The sequence below is a fragment of the Loxodonta africana genome, chromosome 9 (genome assembly GCF_030014295.1).
Source record: "Loxodonta africana isolate mLoxAfr1 chromosome 9, mLoxAfr1.hap2, whole genome shotgun sequence".
Lineage (NCBI taxonomy): Eukaryota > Metazoa > Chordata > Mammalia > Proboscidea > Elephantidae > Loxodonta > Loxodonta africana.
This window is the reverse complement of record NC_087350.1, coordinates 122,179,067-122,198,314: the sequence shown is the minus strand read 5'-3', so window position 1 is coordinate 122,198,314 and position 19,248 is coordinate 122,179,067. Positions and strand designations below refer to the sequence as shown.

General features: G+C 44.2%; 1 protein-coding gene across 1 annotated transcript; it reads right to left on the bottom strand.

Annotated features, from left to right (window-relative positions):
* Positions 1–3,708: 3,708 nt before the first annotated feature.
* On the bottom strand, positions 3,709–18,045 carry GLT6D1 (glycosyltransferase 6 domain containing 1). Its single transcript, XM_023542188.2, has 4 exons — positions 17,972–18,045; positions 17,296–17,424; positions 5,017–5,154; positions 3,709–4,375 (listed from the first exon to the last, which is right to left on the bottom strand). The coding sequence occupies exons 1-4, from the start codon at positions 18,043–18,045 to the stop codon at positions 3,709–3,711; spliced, it is 1,008 nt and encodes a 335-aa protein (XP_023397956.1).
* Between the last annotated feature and the right edge of the window lie 1,203 nt (positions 18,046–19,248).

Genomic DNA, 19,248 nt, shown 5'->3' with positions numbered 1-19,248 from the left:
ACACGTCTGTCAGTTTGTCATTCTGTGAGGGCTTGCATGTTGCTGTGATACTGGAAGCTATGCCACCGGTTCACATACCAGCAGGGTCACCCGTGGCAGACAGATTTCACCTGAGCTTCCGAATAAAACAGACTAGGAAGAAGGAACTGTCAATCTAGTTCTGAAAAGAATCAGCCAGTGAAAACATTATGAATAGCGATGAAATATAGGCTGAAATAGTGCCGGAAGATGAGCCCCTCAGGTTGGAAGGCATTCACATATGACAGGGGAAAAGCTGCCTCCTCAAAGTAGAATCAACCTTAATGATGTGGATAGAGTCAAGTTTTCAGGACCTTCATTTGCTGATGTGGCACGACTCAAAATGAGAAGAAAGAGCTGCAAACATCCATTAATAATGGGAATGTGGAATGTAGAAGTATGAATCTGGGAAAATTGGAAATTGTCAAAAATGAGATGGAACGTGTAAACATCAATATCCTGGGAATTGCTGTGTTGTTGTTAGGTGTTATCAAGTGGATTCTGACTCATAGCGACCCTATGTGCAACGGAACTAAACTCTGCCCGGTCCTGTGCCATCCTCACAATCATTGTTTTATGCCTGAACTCATTGTTGCAGCCACTGTGTCCATCCATCTTGTTGAGGGTCTTCCTCTTTTTTGCTGACCCTCTACTTTACCAAGCATGATGTCCTTCTGCACAGGCTGGTCCCTCCTGACAACATGTCCAAAGTATGTGAGACGTAGTCTCTCCATCCCACCCTTACTTCTAAGGAACATTCTGGTTATACTTTTTCCAAGACAGATTTGTGCATTCTTTTGGGAGTCAATGGTATATTCAATGTTCCAATCACCAGTAATTATCAATGCATCCTGATTGCTTGTGTGATCAATTTCAGGCTGCAGAAGTTGGTAAAAATCTTCAATTTCTTCATCTTTGGCCTTAGTGGTTGGTGCTTAAATTTACACACTAACCACTAAGGGCAAAAATGAAGAAACTGAAGATTTTTTACCAACTTCTACAGTCTGAAATTGATTGAACATGCAATCAGGATGCATTGATAATTACTGGTGATTGGAAGTCAAAAGTTGGAAACAAAGAAGAAGGATCTGTAGTTGGAAAATATGGTCTTGGTGATAGAAATGATGCCAGAGATCGCTTGATAGAATTTTGCAAGACCAACAACTTCTTCATTGCAAATATCTTTTTTTCACCAACATAAACGGCGACTATACCCACAGACCTCGCCAGATGGAACACACAGAAATCAAATCGACTACATCTGTGGAAAGAGATGATGGAAAAGCTCAATATCATCAGTCAGAACAAGGCCGGGACCAACTCTGGAATAGACCATCAATTACTCATATACAAGTTCAAGCTGAAACTGAAGAAAATTAGAACAAGTCCAGGAGAGGCAAAGTACAACCTTGAGTATATCCCACCTGAGTTTAGAGACCATCTCAAGAATGGATTTGACACATTGAACACTAATGACCAAAGACCTGATGAGCTGTGGAATGATATCAAGGACATCATACATGCAGAAAGCAAGACGTCATTAAAAAGGCAGGAAAGAAAGAAAGAAAAGACCAAAATGCATGTCAGAAGAGACTCTGATACTTGCCCTTGAATGTCGAGTAGCTAAAGTAAATGGAAGAACTGATGAAGATCTGAACAGAAGATTTCAAAGGGTGGCTTGAGAAGACAAAGTATTACAACAACACATGCAAAAATCTGGAGATAGAACACCAAAAGGGAAGAACATGCTCAGCATTTCTCAAGCTGAAAGAACTGAATTAAAAATTCGAGCCTCGAGTTGCAATATTGAAGGATTCTATGGGGGAAAATATTAAACGATGCAGAAGCATCAAAAGAAGAAGGAAGGAATACACAGAGTCATTGAACTAAAAAGCATTGGTAGACATTCAACCATTTCAAGAGGTGGCATATGATCAGGAACCGAAGACGCTGAGGGAAGAAGTCCAAGCTGCACTGAAAGCACTGGCGAAAAACAGGGTCCCAGGAATTGACAGAAAACCAACTGAAATGTTTCAGCAAGTGGATGCAGCACTGGCAGTGCTCACTCGTCTGTGCCAAGAAATATGGAAGCCAGCTACCTGGCCAACTGACTGGAAGAGATCCATATTTACGCCTTTTCCCAAGAAAGGTGATCCAAGTGAATGTGGAAATTATAGAATAGTATCATTAACATCACATGTAAGCAAAATTTTGCTGAAGATCATTCAAAAGCCACTGCAGCAGTATATCCACAGGGAACTGCCAGAAATTCAGGCCAGGTTCAGAAGAGGACTTGGAACCAGGGATATCATTGTTGATGTCAGATAGATCCTGGCTGAAAGCAGAGGCTACCAGAAGGAGGTTTACCTGTGTTTTATCGACTACGCAAAGGCATTCGACTGTGCGGATCACAACAAATTATGGATAATATTGCAAAGAATGGGAATTCCAGAACACTTAATTGTGCTCATGAGGAACCTTTACATAGATCAAGAGGCAGTTGTTCAGACAGAACAAGAGGATACTGAGTGGTTTAAAGTCAGGAAAGGTGTGTGTCAGGCTTGTATCCTTCCACCACAGCTATTCAATCTCTATGCTGAGCATATAGTCTGAGAAGCTGGACTATATGAAAAAGAACAGGGCACCAGGATTGGAGGAGGATTCATTAACAACCTGCGTTATGCAGATGACACAACCTTGCTTGCTGAGAGTGAAGAGGACTTGAAGCACTTACTGATGAAGATCAAAGACTACAGCCTTCAGTATGGATTACACCTCAACATAAAGAAAAGAAAAATCATCACAACTGGACCAATAAGCAACATCATAATAAACGGAGAAAAGATTGAAGTTGTCGAGGATTTCATTTTACTTGGATCTACAATCAACAGCCATGGAAGCAGCAGTCAAGAAATCAGAAGATTCATTACACTGGGCAAATCTGCTGTGAAAGATCTCTTTAAAGTGTTGGAAATCAAAGCTGTCACCTTGAAGACTAAGGTGCACCTGACCCAAGCCGTGGTGTTTTCAATCTCCTAGTATGCTTGCAAAAACTGGACAATGAATAAGGAAGACCGAAGAAGAATTGACGCCTTTGAATTGTGGTGTTGGCAAAGAATATTGAATATACCATGGACTGCCAGAAGAACGAACACCTTGTCTTGGAAGAAGTACAACCAGAATGCTCCTTAGAAGCAAGGATGATGAGAGTATGTGTCACATACTTTGGACATGTTATCAGGAGGATCAATCCCTGGAGAAGGACATCATGCTTACTAGAGGGTCATCGAAAAAGAGGAAGACCCTCAACACAGTGGCTGCAACAGTGGGGTTAAGCATAACAAAGATTGTGAGGACGGTGCAGGGCAGTGTTTCGTTCTGTTGTACGTAGGGTCACTGTGAGTCAGGACCGACTTGGCACCTAACAACAACAACAACAAAAGTAATTCCATGTTATCTGCAATAGATAGATTACAACATCGCTGTGTATTACCATTAAATAATCAGCCTTTCATTCTTTATCTTGCATTCACAGGTTTGGATGGTTTAAAATTGCAGGGAGAAAATAAAATTTTCTTTTTGAAGAGTGTGAGTTTTTATAAGTCTTTTAAAAATGGGAAGTTTAAGGTGTTCTATATATGTGAAGAAATGTGATTCTTTTATTCGTCCCTAAACTTAGAGGCATAAGCGTCAGTCCCTTTCTGATCGCCATACCACCTTAACATATTCAATCTGTGGGGGGAGACGAAACTTGGGGTCCCAGTTGTATTCTGGTGATAGCAGCTTGGTGGGCTTATTGAGGAAAAAATATTTGTTTAGGTGGCTTTCATATGTGCTGTTGAGTCTATTACTGGTGTCATGAACAACACCTTTTAGATATTTGTCAATGAGATTTAAAATCTCCTGAGGTGTGCCACCAATAATCGAGCTGTCGTAATAGAAATCTCCCAGGCCAAACGGAATGCAGGCTGCTGACCCAGGCCTTCTCTCGTAGGGAAAATTCTTAGTGTTTTTAAAATACCACCACCTGTGGAGCTGAGCCACAGACTTGCCCAGCGTCTCCACCCCAAAGTCGTTCTGGAAGACCTGGTTGACCGCCATGCTGAAGAGGAAGTCGGCTTCTTTCTGGATATGCCATATGATGTGGTCCCCTAAGCTCTTCATCCGCAAGAGGTTAAGGTCGTACCACAAGTCTTCTTCGTTTACTCTGAAGGCTTTGAATGTTCTCAGAGGACCTAGTTTCAGGTCAGGGAGCCGGAACAAGGCATCCACTATGACGTAAAAGATAACCTTGTAGCCAACCATGAAGTGCTTGTCAGCAGATCGTATGAAGAGTTCCAGGTACTCATCTACAAACCTATGAAACACACACAAGGGGAAAAAAAATGCAAGAAACTTTTTTTGCTAAACATTGTCAACAGCACATGTACCATCAAACATGCTATCAGGTCCCTGGGGGCGCGAACAGTCTGTGTTCAACTGCTAGTCAAAAGGTGGGGGGTTCGAATCCCCTTAGCGGTATGGCAGAAGAAAAGGCCTAGCAATCTGCTTCCATAAAGATGACAGCCTTGAAAACCCTGTGGAGCAGTTCTACTCTGCACACATGGGGTCGCCATGAGTCAGAATCAATGGCAACTAACAACAACAACAACAAACACGCTGTCTAACACAGTGATGTTAAGAGTGCCCCGGCGGTAAGGGTAGGGTAGTCCTGGTTGTGTTGGTCAGTGAAAGAGGCACAGTGAATGTGAGGGGCCTGAGAAGAGCTGTTAAGTTTTGGAATAACTGTGGTGAAGAAAGGAAACGAGAGCCAAATGGATATTAGTGAAGGGATTTCCAAATAGCACGAAGGACCCAGCTAAGGGTAAGGAAAATGCCACTACAAATTTTTATTCAAGACTGCTGGAAATAATGGCTATGGTTGATCGTGAGTAGCTAGTTCAACGCAGAAAGCCCATGAAGTGCACCCACACTTCCCCAAAGACCAGCAGCACCTACCTGCCTACAGCAAACACGGCCAAGCCCACGGTGATGTTCCGCCTTTGGTAGTAGTTGTTCAGGACCCGTCTGTTAAACGTGCCTTCCCAGATGACCGGAGCATGCCAGTCAGTCGTTGTTACAACATCCGGGCGTTTGCTGTTGAGCAAACAGAAGCAGATCCCACTTTACGATGGTAAACGAACTAAGCAGGTACCACTTTACGATGACTATGGAAGCTGTTGTCCAAGTGGAAATAGCCAATGCTTCTAGATAGTTACTCTGTGCCAGGCACGGTGTATTAAAAAAAAAAAAAAAAAAAACTGTTTTTTTTTTTTTAATAGTGTGTTAAGTTAAAAAAAAAAAGTGAAAATTCCATATCTTGGTCTCAATCAAAGACACATTGCATTGGGCAAATCTGCTGCAAAGAACCTCTTTAAAGTGTTGAAAAGCAAAGATGTCACCTTGAAGACTAAGGAGCGCCTGACCAAAGCCACGGTATTTTCAATCACATCATATGCATGTGAAAGGAAGACCGAAGAAGAGTTGATGCCTTTGAATTGTGGTGTTGGCGAAGAATATTGAATATACCATGGACTGCCAAAAGAATGACCAAATCTGCCTTGGAAGTACAACCAGAATGCTCCTTAGAAGCAAGGATGGCGAGACTGCATCTCACACACTTTGGACATGTTGTCAGGAGGGATCAGTCCCTGGAGAAGGACGTCATGCTTGGCAGAGTACAGGGTCAGCGGAAAAGAGGAAGACCCTCAACGAGGTGGATTGACACAGTGGCTGCAACAATGAGCTCAAGCATAACAACGATTGTAAGGATGGCTCAGGACCGGGCAGTGTTTCATTCTGCTGTGCACAGGGTCGCTATGGGTCGGAACCGACTCGACGGCACCTAACAACAACATATCCTGGTAAGGATGTGGTAAACCTGGATCTCTCACACATTGCTGGTGGGAATGTAAAATGGTGCAGCCACTCTGGAAAACGGTTTGACAGTCTTACAAAACTAAACCTGCAACTACCACATAACTCAGCAATTGTGCTCCTGGGCGTGCTGTCGTCGGTGTTGTTAGGTGCCATAGAGTCCGTTCCAACTCGTAGTGACCCGGCGTACAACAGAGTGAGACACTGCCCAGTCCTCACAATCTTTGCTGTGCTTGAGCACCTTGTTCCAGCCGCTGTGTTAATCCGTCTCATTGAGAGTCTTCCTCTTTTTCCTCTTGGTAAAGCTGATGCTCCACTTTACCAAGCATGATGTCCTTCTCCAGGACCTGGTCCCTCCTCATAACACGTGCAAAGTACATAAAACAAAATCTCATCATCTTTGCTTCTAATGAGCGTTCTGGCTGTACTTATTCCAGGACAGATTTGTTTATTCTTTCGGCAGCCCATAGCTTATGCAATATTCTTCACCAGCCCCATAATTCAAAGGCATCAATTCTTCTTCTATCTTCCTTATACGCTGTCCAGCTTTCGCATGCACGTGAGACAACTGGAAACACCGTGGCTTGGGTCAGGTGCACCTTAGTCCTCCAAGTGACATCCTTGCTTTTCAACACTTTAAAGTGGTCTCTTACGGCAGATTTGGCCAACGCAATATGTCATGTGATTTCTTGACTGCTGCTTCTATGGATATTGATTGTGGATCCAAGTAAAATGAAATCCTTGACAACTTCAATCTTTTCTCTGTTTGTCATGATGTTGCTCATTGGTCCAGTTGTGAGGATTTTTGTTTTCTTTATGTCGAGGTGTAATCCATACTGAAGGCTGTGGTCTTAAATCTTCATCAATAAGTGCTTCAAGCTTTCAGCAAGCCAGGTTGTGTCCTCTGCATATCGCAGGTTGTTAATGTGTGTTCCTCCAATCCTGAAGCCATGTTCTTCTTCATATAGTCCAGCTTCCAGTATGTATCCCAAAGGAAAACATGTTTTCATAAAAGCCTGCGCACAAATGATCATAGCAGCCTTCTTCATATTAGCTCAAACTGGACTTAAGCCGGATGTCCTTCGTCAAGTGAGTAGTTAAACAAATTGGTCCATATATATCACGGAACACCAGTTACCAATGAAAAGGCCCAAACTATCAATGCACTTGGATGAAACTCAGGGAATTATGCTGAATGAAGCAAAGCTAACCCCAAAAGTTTACAAGCTGTGGGATTCCATTTATGCAACATTTTAAAAACAACAACAATTAGAAATGGAGGGCAGATGAGCAGTTTCCCAGGGTTAGGGATGGGGCTAGGCAGGAGGTAGGTGGGTGTGGTTATGAAAGGGCCACACGGGATCCTTGTGGTGTTGGAACTGCTCAGCATCTTGACTGTGGTGGTGGCGTTGTTGGAGGACCTTCCTCTGCCATGTTGTCTGATGTTCTCAAGAATCAACACTTCATGCTGTCCCAACGGGCAGCACCACTCGCCAGAGAGCAAGGAAAGCTCCAGGAGTTCGTGGCAGAATACCTGCTTTGGAAAACGGCTTGCTACAGTCTCCTAGGTTGGACATCCACATGCCCACCACCCAACCGCCCCACTTCTTCCTAGGTGAGACTCTCACACACGTGCTAGGAGGTATGTGTAAGACGATTCATAGCCGCACTGTTCACAAAGCAAACGCATGAACAGGACGGGGGTGAGTGACCTGGCACACCTCCACACTGGATTATCGTACTGCTGTCAAAATGAGCTCCAGCAACCTGCACAATGTGAGTGAACCTGAGCAAGATAACACCAAGGGAAAGCGGAGGGCCCAGAATATCTTCTTGATGTGGTTATGAACAACTGAAATTTCAAAATAGGCTTTTTTTTTTTTTTTCTCAGAATACTTACAGATGAGATTAAATGAAGCAAGGGACAATGGGCCAGAGTTCAGTATGGCGGTTATTTCAGAGGTGCAGAAATGGACAACACAAAGGGATGGAAAAGGACGTGAAGCTAGATGGAAGTTACTAAAGGCTGTAACATTTGTTTCTTTAAAAATAAACAAGTGGAAACAACCAAAATGTTCATCGCCAGGTGAGTGGATAAACCAAACGTGGTGTACACGCGCAGTGGGGAATCATGCAGCCGTAAGGAAATGGCAAGTTCTGATGTATGTCACGATGCGGATGAAGCTGGAAAACACCACGCTGAGATAAGTAAGGTGGTTGCAAAAGAACAAATACTGCACCATCTTCTTCATATAAAACAATCAAGTACAGAGAAACCAAGGATGATTAGTGGTGACCAGGGGTAGGAGGGAGGGGGAAGAGGAAGTTTTCATTTCGGAGGCACTGAGTTTAGGTCAGTGGTGGTGGAATATTTTGGAAAAGGGTAGTGATAACGGTGGCACATGAAAAATGTGACCAATGTCATTGAATCGTACGTGTGAAACTTGTGCTGGCAAATGTGCTGGCATGTATTGCATGAACTAATGTTGAGGGCGTGTCAGGAACCACGGATTATGATCAATCTAATTCTACACACCCGAGGTCCATTTAACATATGGATAGACAGAGATATATACAGATATTTATGAATGTATATGTGTGTGTATATATAAGAGAAAGGAATTCACAGAAGATGAAACACAAATGAATAATAAACATGTACAAAGATGCTCAATGCAAACTGAAATGAGATATTTTAATTCATTTATAGTAGTTTTGCCAAGAATAAAAGATTTGATAATACTTTACTCACTGTACAGAAGGAAATAAAATGGGACAATTATTAAAGAGCAATTTAACAACTCAAGTGAAAATGTAAAATGTCTACATCCTTTGGCCTGATGGCTCTGTTAGGAATTTGCCCTCGGGTGAACTCACAGGGCAGTACGTAGTAAGCACAAGAACAGTCATTGAAGCACTGTCTGCAACACCTCACGAAAAACCCAAAATCTAGAGGGAGCTGGTTAGGTAAACTACGGCATACACCATATAGTAGGATACTACAGAACCTCTCAAAAGAATGAAGCTGTCCCGAGTGTTAATGTCAAATCAAGGGGGTGCGTGAGTGGGATTTTCAACTTGCTTTCAAAGAGATTTTCTCTCTCACCAAGTAAACCAGAAGGTTCACCTAGGCAGACCGTGCCAGCTGTCTCACTGTCGCTTGGTGAACCAGAAGGTTCACCTAGGCAGACCGTGCCAGCTGTCTCACTGCTGCTCGGTGCTGTTGGGTCAGTTCCAACCCACAGCAACCCTCTATGCAAAAGAATGAACCACTGCCCGTCCTGCGCCTCCTCACAATCATTGCTAAGCTTGAGCCCAGTGGTGCGGTCACTGTGTCAGTCTATCTTGTTGAGGGTCTTTTCGCTGACCCTCTGCCAAGCATGGTGTTCTTCTCCAGGGACTGGCTCCTGATAACACGTCCAAAGTACGTGAGATGAAGTCTCACCGTCCTTCCTCCTAAGGGGAATTCTGGCTGCACTTCTTCCAGGACAGGTTTGCTTGTCCTTTCTCATTCCCACCCTTACTTACCTGCTTCTTGATAAGTAGATCCTAGGTTTGTTAATAATAGTTATAAAAATAAAAACTCCAACTTCTGGGAACCTCCCATGATAGCTACAATTTGGTGATGAAAAAAAAAATTACCACTTCAATTTGAGGTGTGTGTGTGTGTGCACACGTGTACATGCAGAAATTTTTGTTCTTACCTAGGATTAAACCAGTCAGACAGTTGAATTTCTTTTACTTGATGATTCCTGGGTACGAAGAGAAAATCAAGTTATTATAAGTAACCTGTTCATGCAACAGATATTTACTGAGCTGTGTGATGTGACAGGCACTGCTTGGTGTTGGCTCTACAACCACGAACGCTGAGATCAGCTCCTTCCCGAGGGAAGCTTAGAGCAGGGAAGACAGCCTTAAATAGACAATTGCAGTCCCCTCGTGGTAAGTGCTAAGCGGGTGGCAGGGATCAATGGGAGCATATCAGTGGACATTCAACTCCATTTTGGGGTCATGGGAAACCACTTGGAGAAGAGATAACTCAACTGGGTCTGGAAGGGCATGGGATGGTCCAGGAAAGAGGTGTAGGGTGAGAGAGTCATGACCAAGTGCCTGAAGACAAGCAAGAGTGCAGTTGTTGAGAGAAAGATATTTTTATTAAAAATTAACAGGGCAGATAGGAAAATGTATATCCAGACAAAATGAAGTCGTAATTAAATTCATTTATCAAATCTTAATGGCTTTGTTATGTGTTGATGTAAAAGGGTTGGAAGAGGAGTCCAGGTGTGTTTTTTTGGTATTCATTTAAATACAGGATTCATCTAGAGTGTTATTGTACTTTTCAGTTATCATTTAACTAACAAGCTTATTAGGCAACTTCACTTTCAAAACCCTGGGATATTTTGTGAATAAGAAAAGTAACTGTAAAAGTTCATCCCTTTCTGGTATTATCAGAGGTGCCTTTAACCACAGGTATTTTATGATGGGATTCCCTAGACCAGACACTGTCAAAATTCAAATTGCCCGTGTCTAAATCCATTAAAAACAGAAAGCGACAAAGGAGAACCGACTGAAACATCATCAGTCATTCTGAGTGTTGGTCTTACTAATTTCCGGACTCCTACGAAATGGTCCGTGAGCAGAAAACATGGGTGACTGACTAAACAATGTTATCCTCATCTGAAGAAAACCATCATTCTTGACAGAGACACGTAAACTATAACAACTGTCAGACCCTGCCCTGCGTAAGCTACTCTTTCCCCTCTCTTTCCATGCCATACTCTTCAGGAGGAAGTCACCGTGGGCAGCCCACACTTAATGAGTGGGAAGTTACACGCCACCTCCTTAGGGGTAGAGTATCTACATAAATTATTTGGAGTTATTCTGCATGGGAATTTGGTCTCTTCTCTCCCATTTATTTATTCAATCGTTTATTTATATCAGTATGTACCAAGAATATTTGCATGTTGGGTTATAACCCAATAACACATCATTTTGTTGCTTATATTGTTCTAGCTTTGGCCTTTGGGAGCTCCCTCCTGTGTTCCTTTGAAATGTCTCCTTCAATGTAGGCTTGTTGTTTCCTTTGTTAGTTTCAGGGGGTGGGGGAGGTGAGCACTTGGTTGTTTCCTGGCACAGCAAGATGTTCCAGGTTGATCTTGTTTATTTCCTTGCTCCAGTCCTAACGTCAGCCATTTCTCCAAAGAAGCCTGGTTCCTTTTATTGGAGAATGGTGTTAGAAACCAAGATCTGGGCACTAGGTGTGCTCATTGCTGCTGGGGTGTCTTTGCTTCTAGCCTTCTCAGCTGATAGAGCAAAGAAATACATGTGTGTATGCTAACCTGTGTATACATGTATCTATAAATATTTCTGTATGTGAACATCTATATTTACATTAAGCTAAGTATGAGTTCATACTGATGTCTCCATCTTCAATCTATTTCCATATGAATCATTCTAGTCTCAAGTCCCCATCCCCCATTTGCTTTTCCATAATCTCCCACATCAACAGTAAGAAACCTGGCTCCCACCATACAGCATCCATCTACTCACCTGTTCAATTCCAGCAGACATGTAGATCAGTATCAGAATTGTTAGCCCACACCTCCAGGGGAAACAACTTTATCAACCAGAGTACAGTGCTTAGGTACAGGTTCTAATGCCTTTAGTCTCACAGACTCCACTCATGTCCAAAGTTACTTAGGTCAGCACCTTTCCCCACCCTCTTCAGTAAGGTTGTTTCATACAGTTTGTGATACAGTTAGATTGTTTCATTACATCCTACAATCCATCCCCTCAAATGACTTTTTAATTTGTATTAAGATTCATTCTTTGTGCTGTAAAGTTCAGTTGAACTAATGCGTAGAGCCACGTAGAGCCACATATCTACCATTACAGTATCATACAAAATAGTTTCACCACCCAAAAATGTCCACTGTGTTTCTCCCTCCCTCCTCCAACCCCAAACCCCTGGCAACCATTCATCTTTCTACTGTGTCCATCATTTTGCTTTTTCCAGAATATCATATAATTGGAATCATACCACCTGTACCCTTTTCAGACTGGCTTCATTCAGCCATACAAACAATACACATTTAAGACTTATGCATGCCTTTTTGTGACTTGGTTTCTTAGCTCATGTATTTTTTATCACTGAACAATATTTCATTTTATGGCTATAACATAGTTTATTACCCATTCACCTGTTGAAGGACATCTTGGTGGCTTCCAGTTGTTGGTGATCATGGATAAAGCTGCTATGAACTTTTTTTGTTTTGATTTTTATTGTGCTTTAAGTGAAAATTTACAAATCAAGTCAGACTCTCATACAAAAATGTATACACACCTTGCTATATACTCCTAATTGCTCTCCCACAATGAGACAGCACATTCTTTCCCTCCACTCTCTATTTTCGTGTCCATTGGGCCAGCTTCTGACCCCCTCTGCCCTCTCATCTCCCCTCCAGACAGGAGATGCCCACATAGTCTCATGTGTCTACTTGATCCAAGAAGCTCACTCCTTACCAGTATCATTTTCTATCCTATAGTCCAGTTCAATCCCTGTCTGAAGAGTTGTCTTTAGGAATGGTCCCTGTCTTGGGCTAACAGAAGGTCTGGGGACCATGACCTCCAGGGTCCTTCTAGTTTCAGACCATTAATTCCGGTCTTTTTACGAGAATTTGGGGTCTGCATCCCACTGCTCTCCTGTTCCCTCAGGGGTTCTCTGTTGTGTTCCCTGTCAGGGCAGTCATGGGTTGTAGCCAGGCACCATCTAGTTTTTCTGGTCTCAGGCTGATGTAGTCTCTGGTTTATGTGGCCCTTTCTGTCTCTTGGGCTCGCAATTACCTTGTCTCCTTGGTGTTCTTCGCTCTCCTTTGATCCAAGTGGGTTGAGACCAATTGATGCATCTTAGATGGTGACATGCGAGCATTTAAGGCTCCAGATGCCACTCTCCGAAGTGGGATGAGGAATGTTTTCTTAATAGATTTTATTATGCCAATTGACTTAGATGTCCCCTAAAACCATAGTCCCCAAACCCCCGCCCCTGCTATGCCGGCCTTTGTATGAACTTTTTCACTCAGGTTTCTGTGTAGACATAATGTTCAAATCTTAAGTTGGGCAAATAGCTAAGAGTGCAATTGCTGGGCCATAAGGTAAGACTGTGTTTAGCTTTGTAAGAAACTGACAAATTGCCCTCCAAAGTGGCGGTACCAATTTACATGCCCGCCAGCAAAGAATGAGAGTGCCTATCATCCCACATCCTTGCCAGCACTTGGTGTTGTCAGGCTTTTATTTAGATCTTAGCCATTCTAATAGCTGCGCAGTGGTGTCTCATTGTTTTAATTAATGTCTAATTACTTCATGACAAACAATGCCTCACATTTTTTATATGCTTATTTGCTTGCCATCTTTGGATCTTTTGCCCATATTTTAATTGGGCTGTTTGTTTTTTATTGTTGAGTTTCAAGAGTTCTTTGTATGTTTTGGATACGAGTCTTTAATGTGTTTGGGAGGGGTTAATTTTCAAAGACATTATCTCTCACTATTACAGCTGCTTTTCAGATAGCATTTGAGAGCCCTGCATTGCTTATAAAGCAGGCCATGAAGAGGGGAAATTTTTCTATATAAGAGAATTTTAGCAGGTTAACAAATTTGTCCCCCAGTAGAGTAGGCTTATGTCTCTATGGCAAGTTGCTTTTAGTCTTGTTTACATTAGACACACGGGTGGGACTTGGGGATAGGTTACAACTTATCTACAATTGTATTTCTCACGGTTTATGCAACCCAGCGCTCTGTATCCCTTATCTTTACTTTTGTAGGACATTCGTATACAAAATACGATTTCTGCCTGCACGCACCTTCCTCCACCTCACGTAAAGTTGCATGAGAACAGGGCTGGTTTGGTGATTGCTGCTTCCCAGCAGCTGGCACAGAGCCGACACAGAGGAAAATCAACCAAACCCACTGCCGTCAAGTCGATTCCGACTCATAGCGACCCAATAGGACAGAGTAGAACTCCTCCATACAGTTTCCAAGAAGCACCCGGCAGATTCGAACTGCTGACCTCTTGGTTAGCAGCCATAGCACTTAACCACAATGCCACCAGGGTTTCCAAAACTGATTGCTGTCGAGTCGATTACAACTTACAGTGACCCTATAGGAAGGGGCACTGATAAACGCCTGCTGGGCGCTGGAACGTGAAAGAATTGATACATTTGTACTTTGCTTTCTCCCCCAAAGAAGAGATATTTTCTAATTAATTTCGAAGGTGTTATTAATATCTTTGGACTAAACTCGGCTGTTTAGATAATCCCTGATCACTAAAAGTAATATTTTATATTTACCTGAAATAGCGCTCAACCAACAGCAGTGAAAAAAGAAACGAAACCAGCAACAGCATTTTTCTGTTAGATCTCATTCTGTCCTAGGGGAAAAAGGAGGAAAAGAAAACTTTAAAAAGTTAAAAACCACATCTTTGTTACCTGCCAATAATGAACTAATTCATGGGCATTTGGGCAGCAATTAGGTGTCTGCTTCCAGAATCGTCCACCTTCGGGAGAAGACAGACTCCAGGCAGAGAACCTCTGTCCCAGTTGAGGTGCCTGTAGAACCCCGCAGGGGGCTGACTGGTCCTTTTAGGGTAAGGTGTGCAGGGTCCCCGACACCCCTGGCACTCTTTCATCAAATCCACCAGGGTTGCATAAAAAAAAAAAAAAAATCGAATAAAACTTTTGCTGTAAAGCTGTGAAAATATGATGAGGTAATTACAAGGAAGACCTTCTGGACTGGGATGTCTTCCCCCAAAGTTGGTATTTAATTCTTTTTCCCTCACAAAGACAGTAAGAGGGATCAGTTGTCCCCAGGCTACTATAGTCTAAAATATAGGTGCTCTCTCAAAGGCAGATGAGTGTAGGCAGTGAGGGAAGTCTGAACTGAAGGCATGAAGCTCCAAACTGGAATTTGGGGCTCCGACCAATGCACCGAGCTGCTGTTGGTGGCTTACAGAGGGCTTCTGTTTACTAGTCTAACCCAGTCATCTATGGGGTCATGGCACTGGGCTGTGTGTTAAATGGAAGTTACTGATGTTTAATTTTGAACACTGATTTGCTAAGACCTGCACCGACCAATTCAGTCACCAGCAGCCACAGGAGCTGCCGAACACTTGAGACGTGGCCGCTGTGATCTGAGACAGGTGTGAGTGTAAGACACACACCAGGTTTCAAAGACTTAGCATAAAAAAAAAAAGAAAAATATTCCATTAATAATTTTCATGCTGATTGCATATTGAAATGAAAATAATATGGGTACATTGGGTTAAATTTAATCCTCCTATTTCTTTTTACCTTTTGTGGCTACTAGAAAATTTGACATTACTATCGAGGCTCACATTTTATTTCTGCCAGAAAGCTCTTCTTTAGATAAGGTCACACGGGGCAGGCTTCAAGTAAGCTGAATCTTAGTGCCCTCAAGATGTGAAATTGTCTGCCTTTCAAAGCCAAGAGCCTTGGAAATACCAGATGAGTGGGGGAAGATGGTGGTCCATCGGGCCACACTGCCTCCAACAACGGGCCCTTGAGGACGTCCTTCCGCGGGCTAGCGGCACGCTGATACTCCGTCTGTTCTACACAACGTCTTTCCGACCTCACCCACCACGACTTTACCACAAGCCTCATACTCTTATAAGTCTCTGCCTATAAGTCCCCGTACCTTGGATTAAAAAGGAAAAACCTTTGCTGCTGAGTAGATTCCAATTGATAGGGACCCATAGGACAGAGTGGAACTGCCCCATAGGGTTTCCAAAGAGTGGCTGGTGGATTCGAACTGCCAATCTTTTGGTTAGCAGTCTAGCGCTTAACCACTATGCCACTACACCACAGGGCTCCGTACCTCAGGTAGGGTGATATAAAGAGGCAGTCAAAGATGTCCTTAGGAGGACTGATGTGCTCCAAGCATCGAATCTCTGGGGCTTTGTAAAATCACACCCTCCAGCCTGTGTTCTGCACTCATGGTGGTTGAGTCGTCCACTAACAGTGATGTCACCAGACTCTTTTGATGACTCAAACATTAGAAAGTTGGGGTCATAATGACACAGCTGCCAGTAGGTTCCTCTCGTTGCCACCAGGTGGTTGGCCTTCATCTCGGGTGAAACAGTAAAGGACATTTTAAAGCGTTCTTCTGCTTTTAGCTTTGTTGTACCTCCTTGCTTTCTTCAGACTGATCCTTACAGAGAGATGCTGGAGTGGTGTGTGTGCATTTGTGGGTAGACAGAGAAGAAGAACGTCCACGCCTTCCTTCGGCCTCTCTTAGGCACTGCCTCCTTACCCCGGGGAGAGTGAGTCCCGGCTTACGCTCTTCCTTAGAATGTTTGTTAAGTGCTTGCTTTTCGGAAGATGAAAATACAAGTTTTCATGCTATAAGACCTGCCAGACGCATAAAAGTGCAAAGAAGAAAATGATCACATACAACCCCGCCGTCTTCAGTTGTACAGTTTAAAAAAAAAAACGCTGCTGAGTCAATTCCAACTCATAGTGACCCTACAGGACAGAGTACACTGCCCCACAGGGTTTCCAAGGGGCAGCTGGTAGATTCAAGCTGCCAACCTTTCGGCAGTCAGGTCTTAACCACTGCACCACCAGGATGTACTTTATTTCTTTGTCCCCTCCCATTTTAAAATAAGCTTCTCTTATTGAAAAAGTAACACGTACATGGTAAAAAAAAAAAAGGAAAAAAATCTAACAGTAGAAAGGGTTATATTAACACACAACACATCTCCTTCCACCCCAGCATCTGACTCTCCGCCACGCACGGCCAGAAGTAGACACAGTAACAGCCCTGGGGTTTTATTCCACAACCCTTCTCCGCATACGTTGTTGTTCTTGTTGGGTGCGGTCGAGTCGATTGCGACCCATAGTGACCCTATATGACAGAGTAGAACTGCCCCATAGGGTTTCCAAGGCTGTAATCTTTACAAGAGAATATCACCAGGTCGTTCCACCAAAGAGCCGATAGGTGGTTTGAACTGCCGACATTCAGTTAGCACTGGAGTGCTTTAACCGCTGCGCCACCAGGGTCCCTTTCTGTGCTCTAGAGATGTTGCCTGCAGTTCCTCCTTCACACAAGCGGTGGCGCTCTTCAGCACCTTGGGTGCCCCACTCGGGATGTTCTGAAGACGGTCCCTCACACCTCGGACAAGCTGACCCTCGCTCCTCTCTACAGCTGACTGTGTCCACCGCAGCAACAGGTCATGGTTCGTTTAACCGGTTTCCTGTGGCCGACTTTTTGGTTGTCCTCTGTCTTTGCTATCACAGGAAACGCCGCAGCGACAGTCCTCAGACGAGCTTCCCAGCACACGTCAAACCGCACGGCCGGGCTGGGTCCACGGTTAACTCGCCGAACATCGAAGTCGCTTTCCACAGAGGTCGAACGGGTTTGGGGCCCACGTCCACGGTGAGGGTGCCTGCTTCCCGCGCCCTCGACAGCGCAGCGTGCTGTCTGTCCCGTTCGGGGCCGTCGGCAACCCGACGGGCATGAAAAGTCACCTCGGAGTAGTTTTCGTTTGCATTTAGGTTATGACGAGTGACGTTTATCCGGTTGCCATCGAGTCAGCCCCAAATCACGCGACCCCAGGTGAGTCAGGGTAGAACCGAGCCCTGTAGGGTTTTCAACGGCTGCTTTTCCAAGAGTAGCTCACCCAGGCCTTTCTCCTGAGGCACCTTATTAAGCCCAGGAGTAAGCAGAACATCCAAACAGGTTGATAACCCTGGGAGAATGGAAATAGCAATTAAACATCTGCTGTACAAACAGCACCAAGACTTTCAAGGAACATTGCCCCAAACATGAAGCCAACTGCGTGCTAAGAGGCAGGTTTACAGGGAAAAGGAGAGGCGCCCAGGGTAGGACATGTAGGGCAGCATGTCTGTCCTCTACACACTGCGTTTACTTATCCAGGCACCCGGGGTGCAGGCGTGCAAAAGGGCAGACGCAGGCAGCAGGACCTGACAGACAGTAAACATCTCTCACATGCCAGGTGGGGCCTCACCTGGCACCTTGGGCCCAAGGGAAGCCGGCCGGGAGCTGGAGACTGGGGCTGGCCACAGTGAGGCCACTCTGCATTCGGGGTGGTCCCTCCTCTTCCCTTCCTGCTGATAGTACTCCCATCATTGGTTTCTTCATTCCTTTATTCAGCAATTTCATATTTGCTGAGGCCTGGAATTCAGGCCAGACACTGAATTTCAGGGTAAACAAAGTAGTCCTAGCCCCACGCCCACACTCCATGTCACTTACAGCCTAAGTGGGGACGGATGCTGAGCAGGTAAACAGAAGACCCTGAAGGTTTCCAGACGGGCCTTTGGGACAGGAAGGGGCAGTATGATAGATGGGGGAGAAATCGTGTGTCATGAGTTGTTGACCAGAGGAGAACGTCACAGGGTCTGCTAAAAATATGGGTTGGAATCCTAGCTCCTGTGCCTGTAAACATGACCCTGTGTGGAAAGAAGCTTTCCTTCTGTTCTGTTAATGAGGCATGCCAGAGCAGGGTGGATCCTAGACCAAAGAATCCCTTCTGAGATTTAGATAGAGCAGAACAAACACAGAGACAAGCGCGGGGAGACGTGCCAAGGATGCCATCATGGACTGAATTGTGTCCCCAAAAAATGCACGTCAGCTTGGCTAGTCCGTGATTCCCAGTATTGTGTGATTGTTAACCATTTTGTCATCGGAAGTGATTTTCCTATGTGGTGTAAATCCTACCTCTATGATGTTATGTTCAGGAGGTGGAATTAGCAGGAGTTATGTTAATGAAGCAGAACTCAATCTACAAGATTAGGTTTTGTCTTAACTCAATCACTTTTGAGATATAACAGAGGGAAGTGAGCAGAGAGACAGAGGAACCTCCTAACACCAAGAAAGCAGTGCCAGGAGCAGAGCATGTCCTTTGGATCCACGGTTCCTGTGCTGAGAAGCTTGTAGACCAAGGAAGATTAATGACAAGGACCTTTCCCCAGAACCGACAGAGAGAAAGCCTTCCCCTGGAGCTGGCACCCTGAGTTGAGATTTCTAGCCTACCAGACTGTGAGAGAATAAACTTCTGTTTGTTAAAGTCACCCACTTGTGGTACTTCTGTTACAGCAGCACCAGATGACTGAGACAGCTGCCAAAGGAACTCCAAGGATCACCAGCAGCCACCAGAAACTCGGAGAGATGCTCACAGAAAGAAACGACAAGGCTGAGAGCCTGATTTGGACTTCTAGCCTCCATAACTGTGAGAAAATTAATTTCTGTTCCTAAAGGTCACCCACTTGTGGTATTTGTTACAGC

What these genes read in the sequence shown, in the direction of transcription:
- GLT6D1 (XM_023542188.2), bottom strand. Translation starts at nt 18,045, where the DNA reads ATGCAGAGTGGCCTCACTGTGGCCAGCCCCAGTCTCCAGCTCCCGGCC. An exon ending in CCTTGGGCCCAAGGTGCCAG is followed by an intron (nt 17,425 to 17,971) that starts GTGAGGCCCCAC and finishes CGAACGGGACAG; the next exon opens with ACAGCACGCTGCGCTGTCGA. An exon ending in ACCGTGGACCCAGCCCGGCC is followed by an intron (nt 5,155 to 17,295) that starts GTGCGGTTTGAC and finishes TTTGCTCAACAG; the next exon opens with CAAACGCCCGGATGTTGTAA.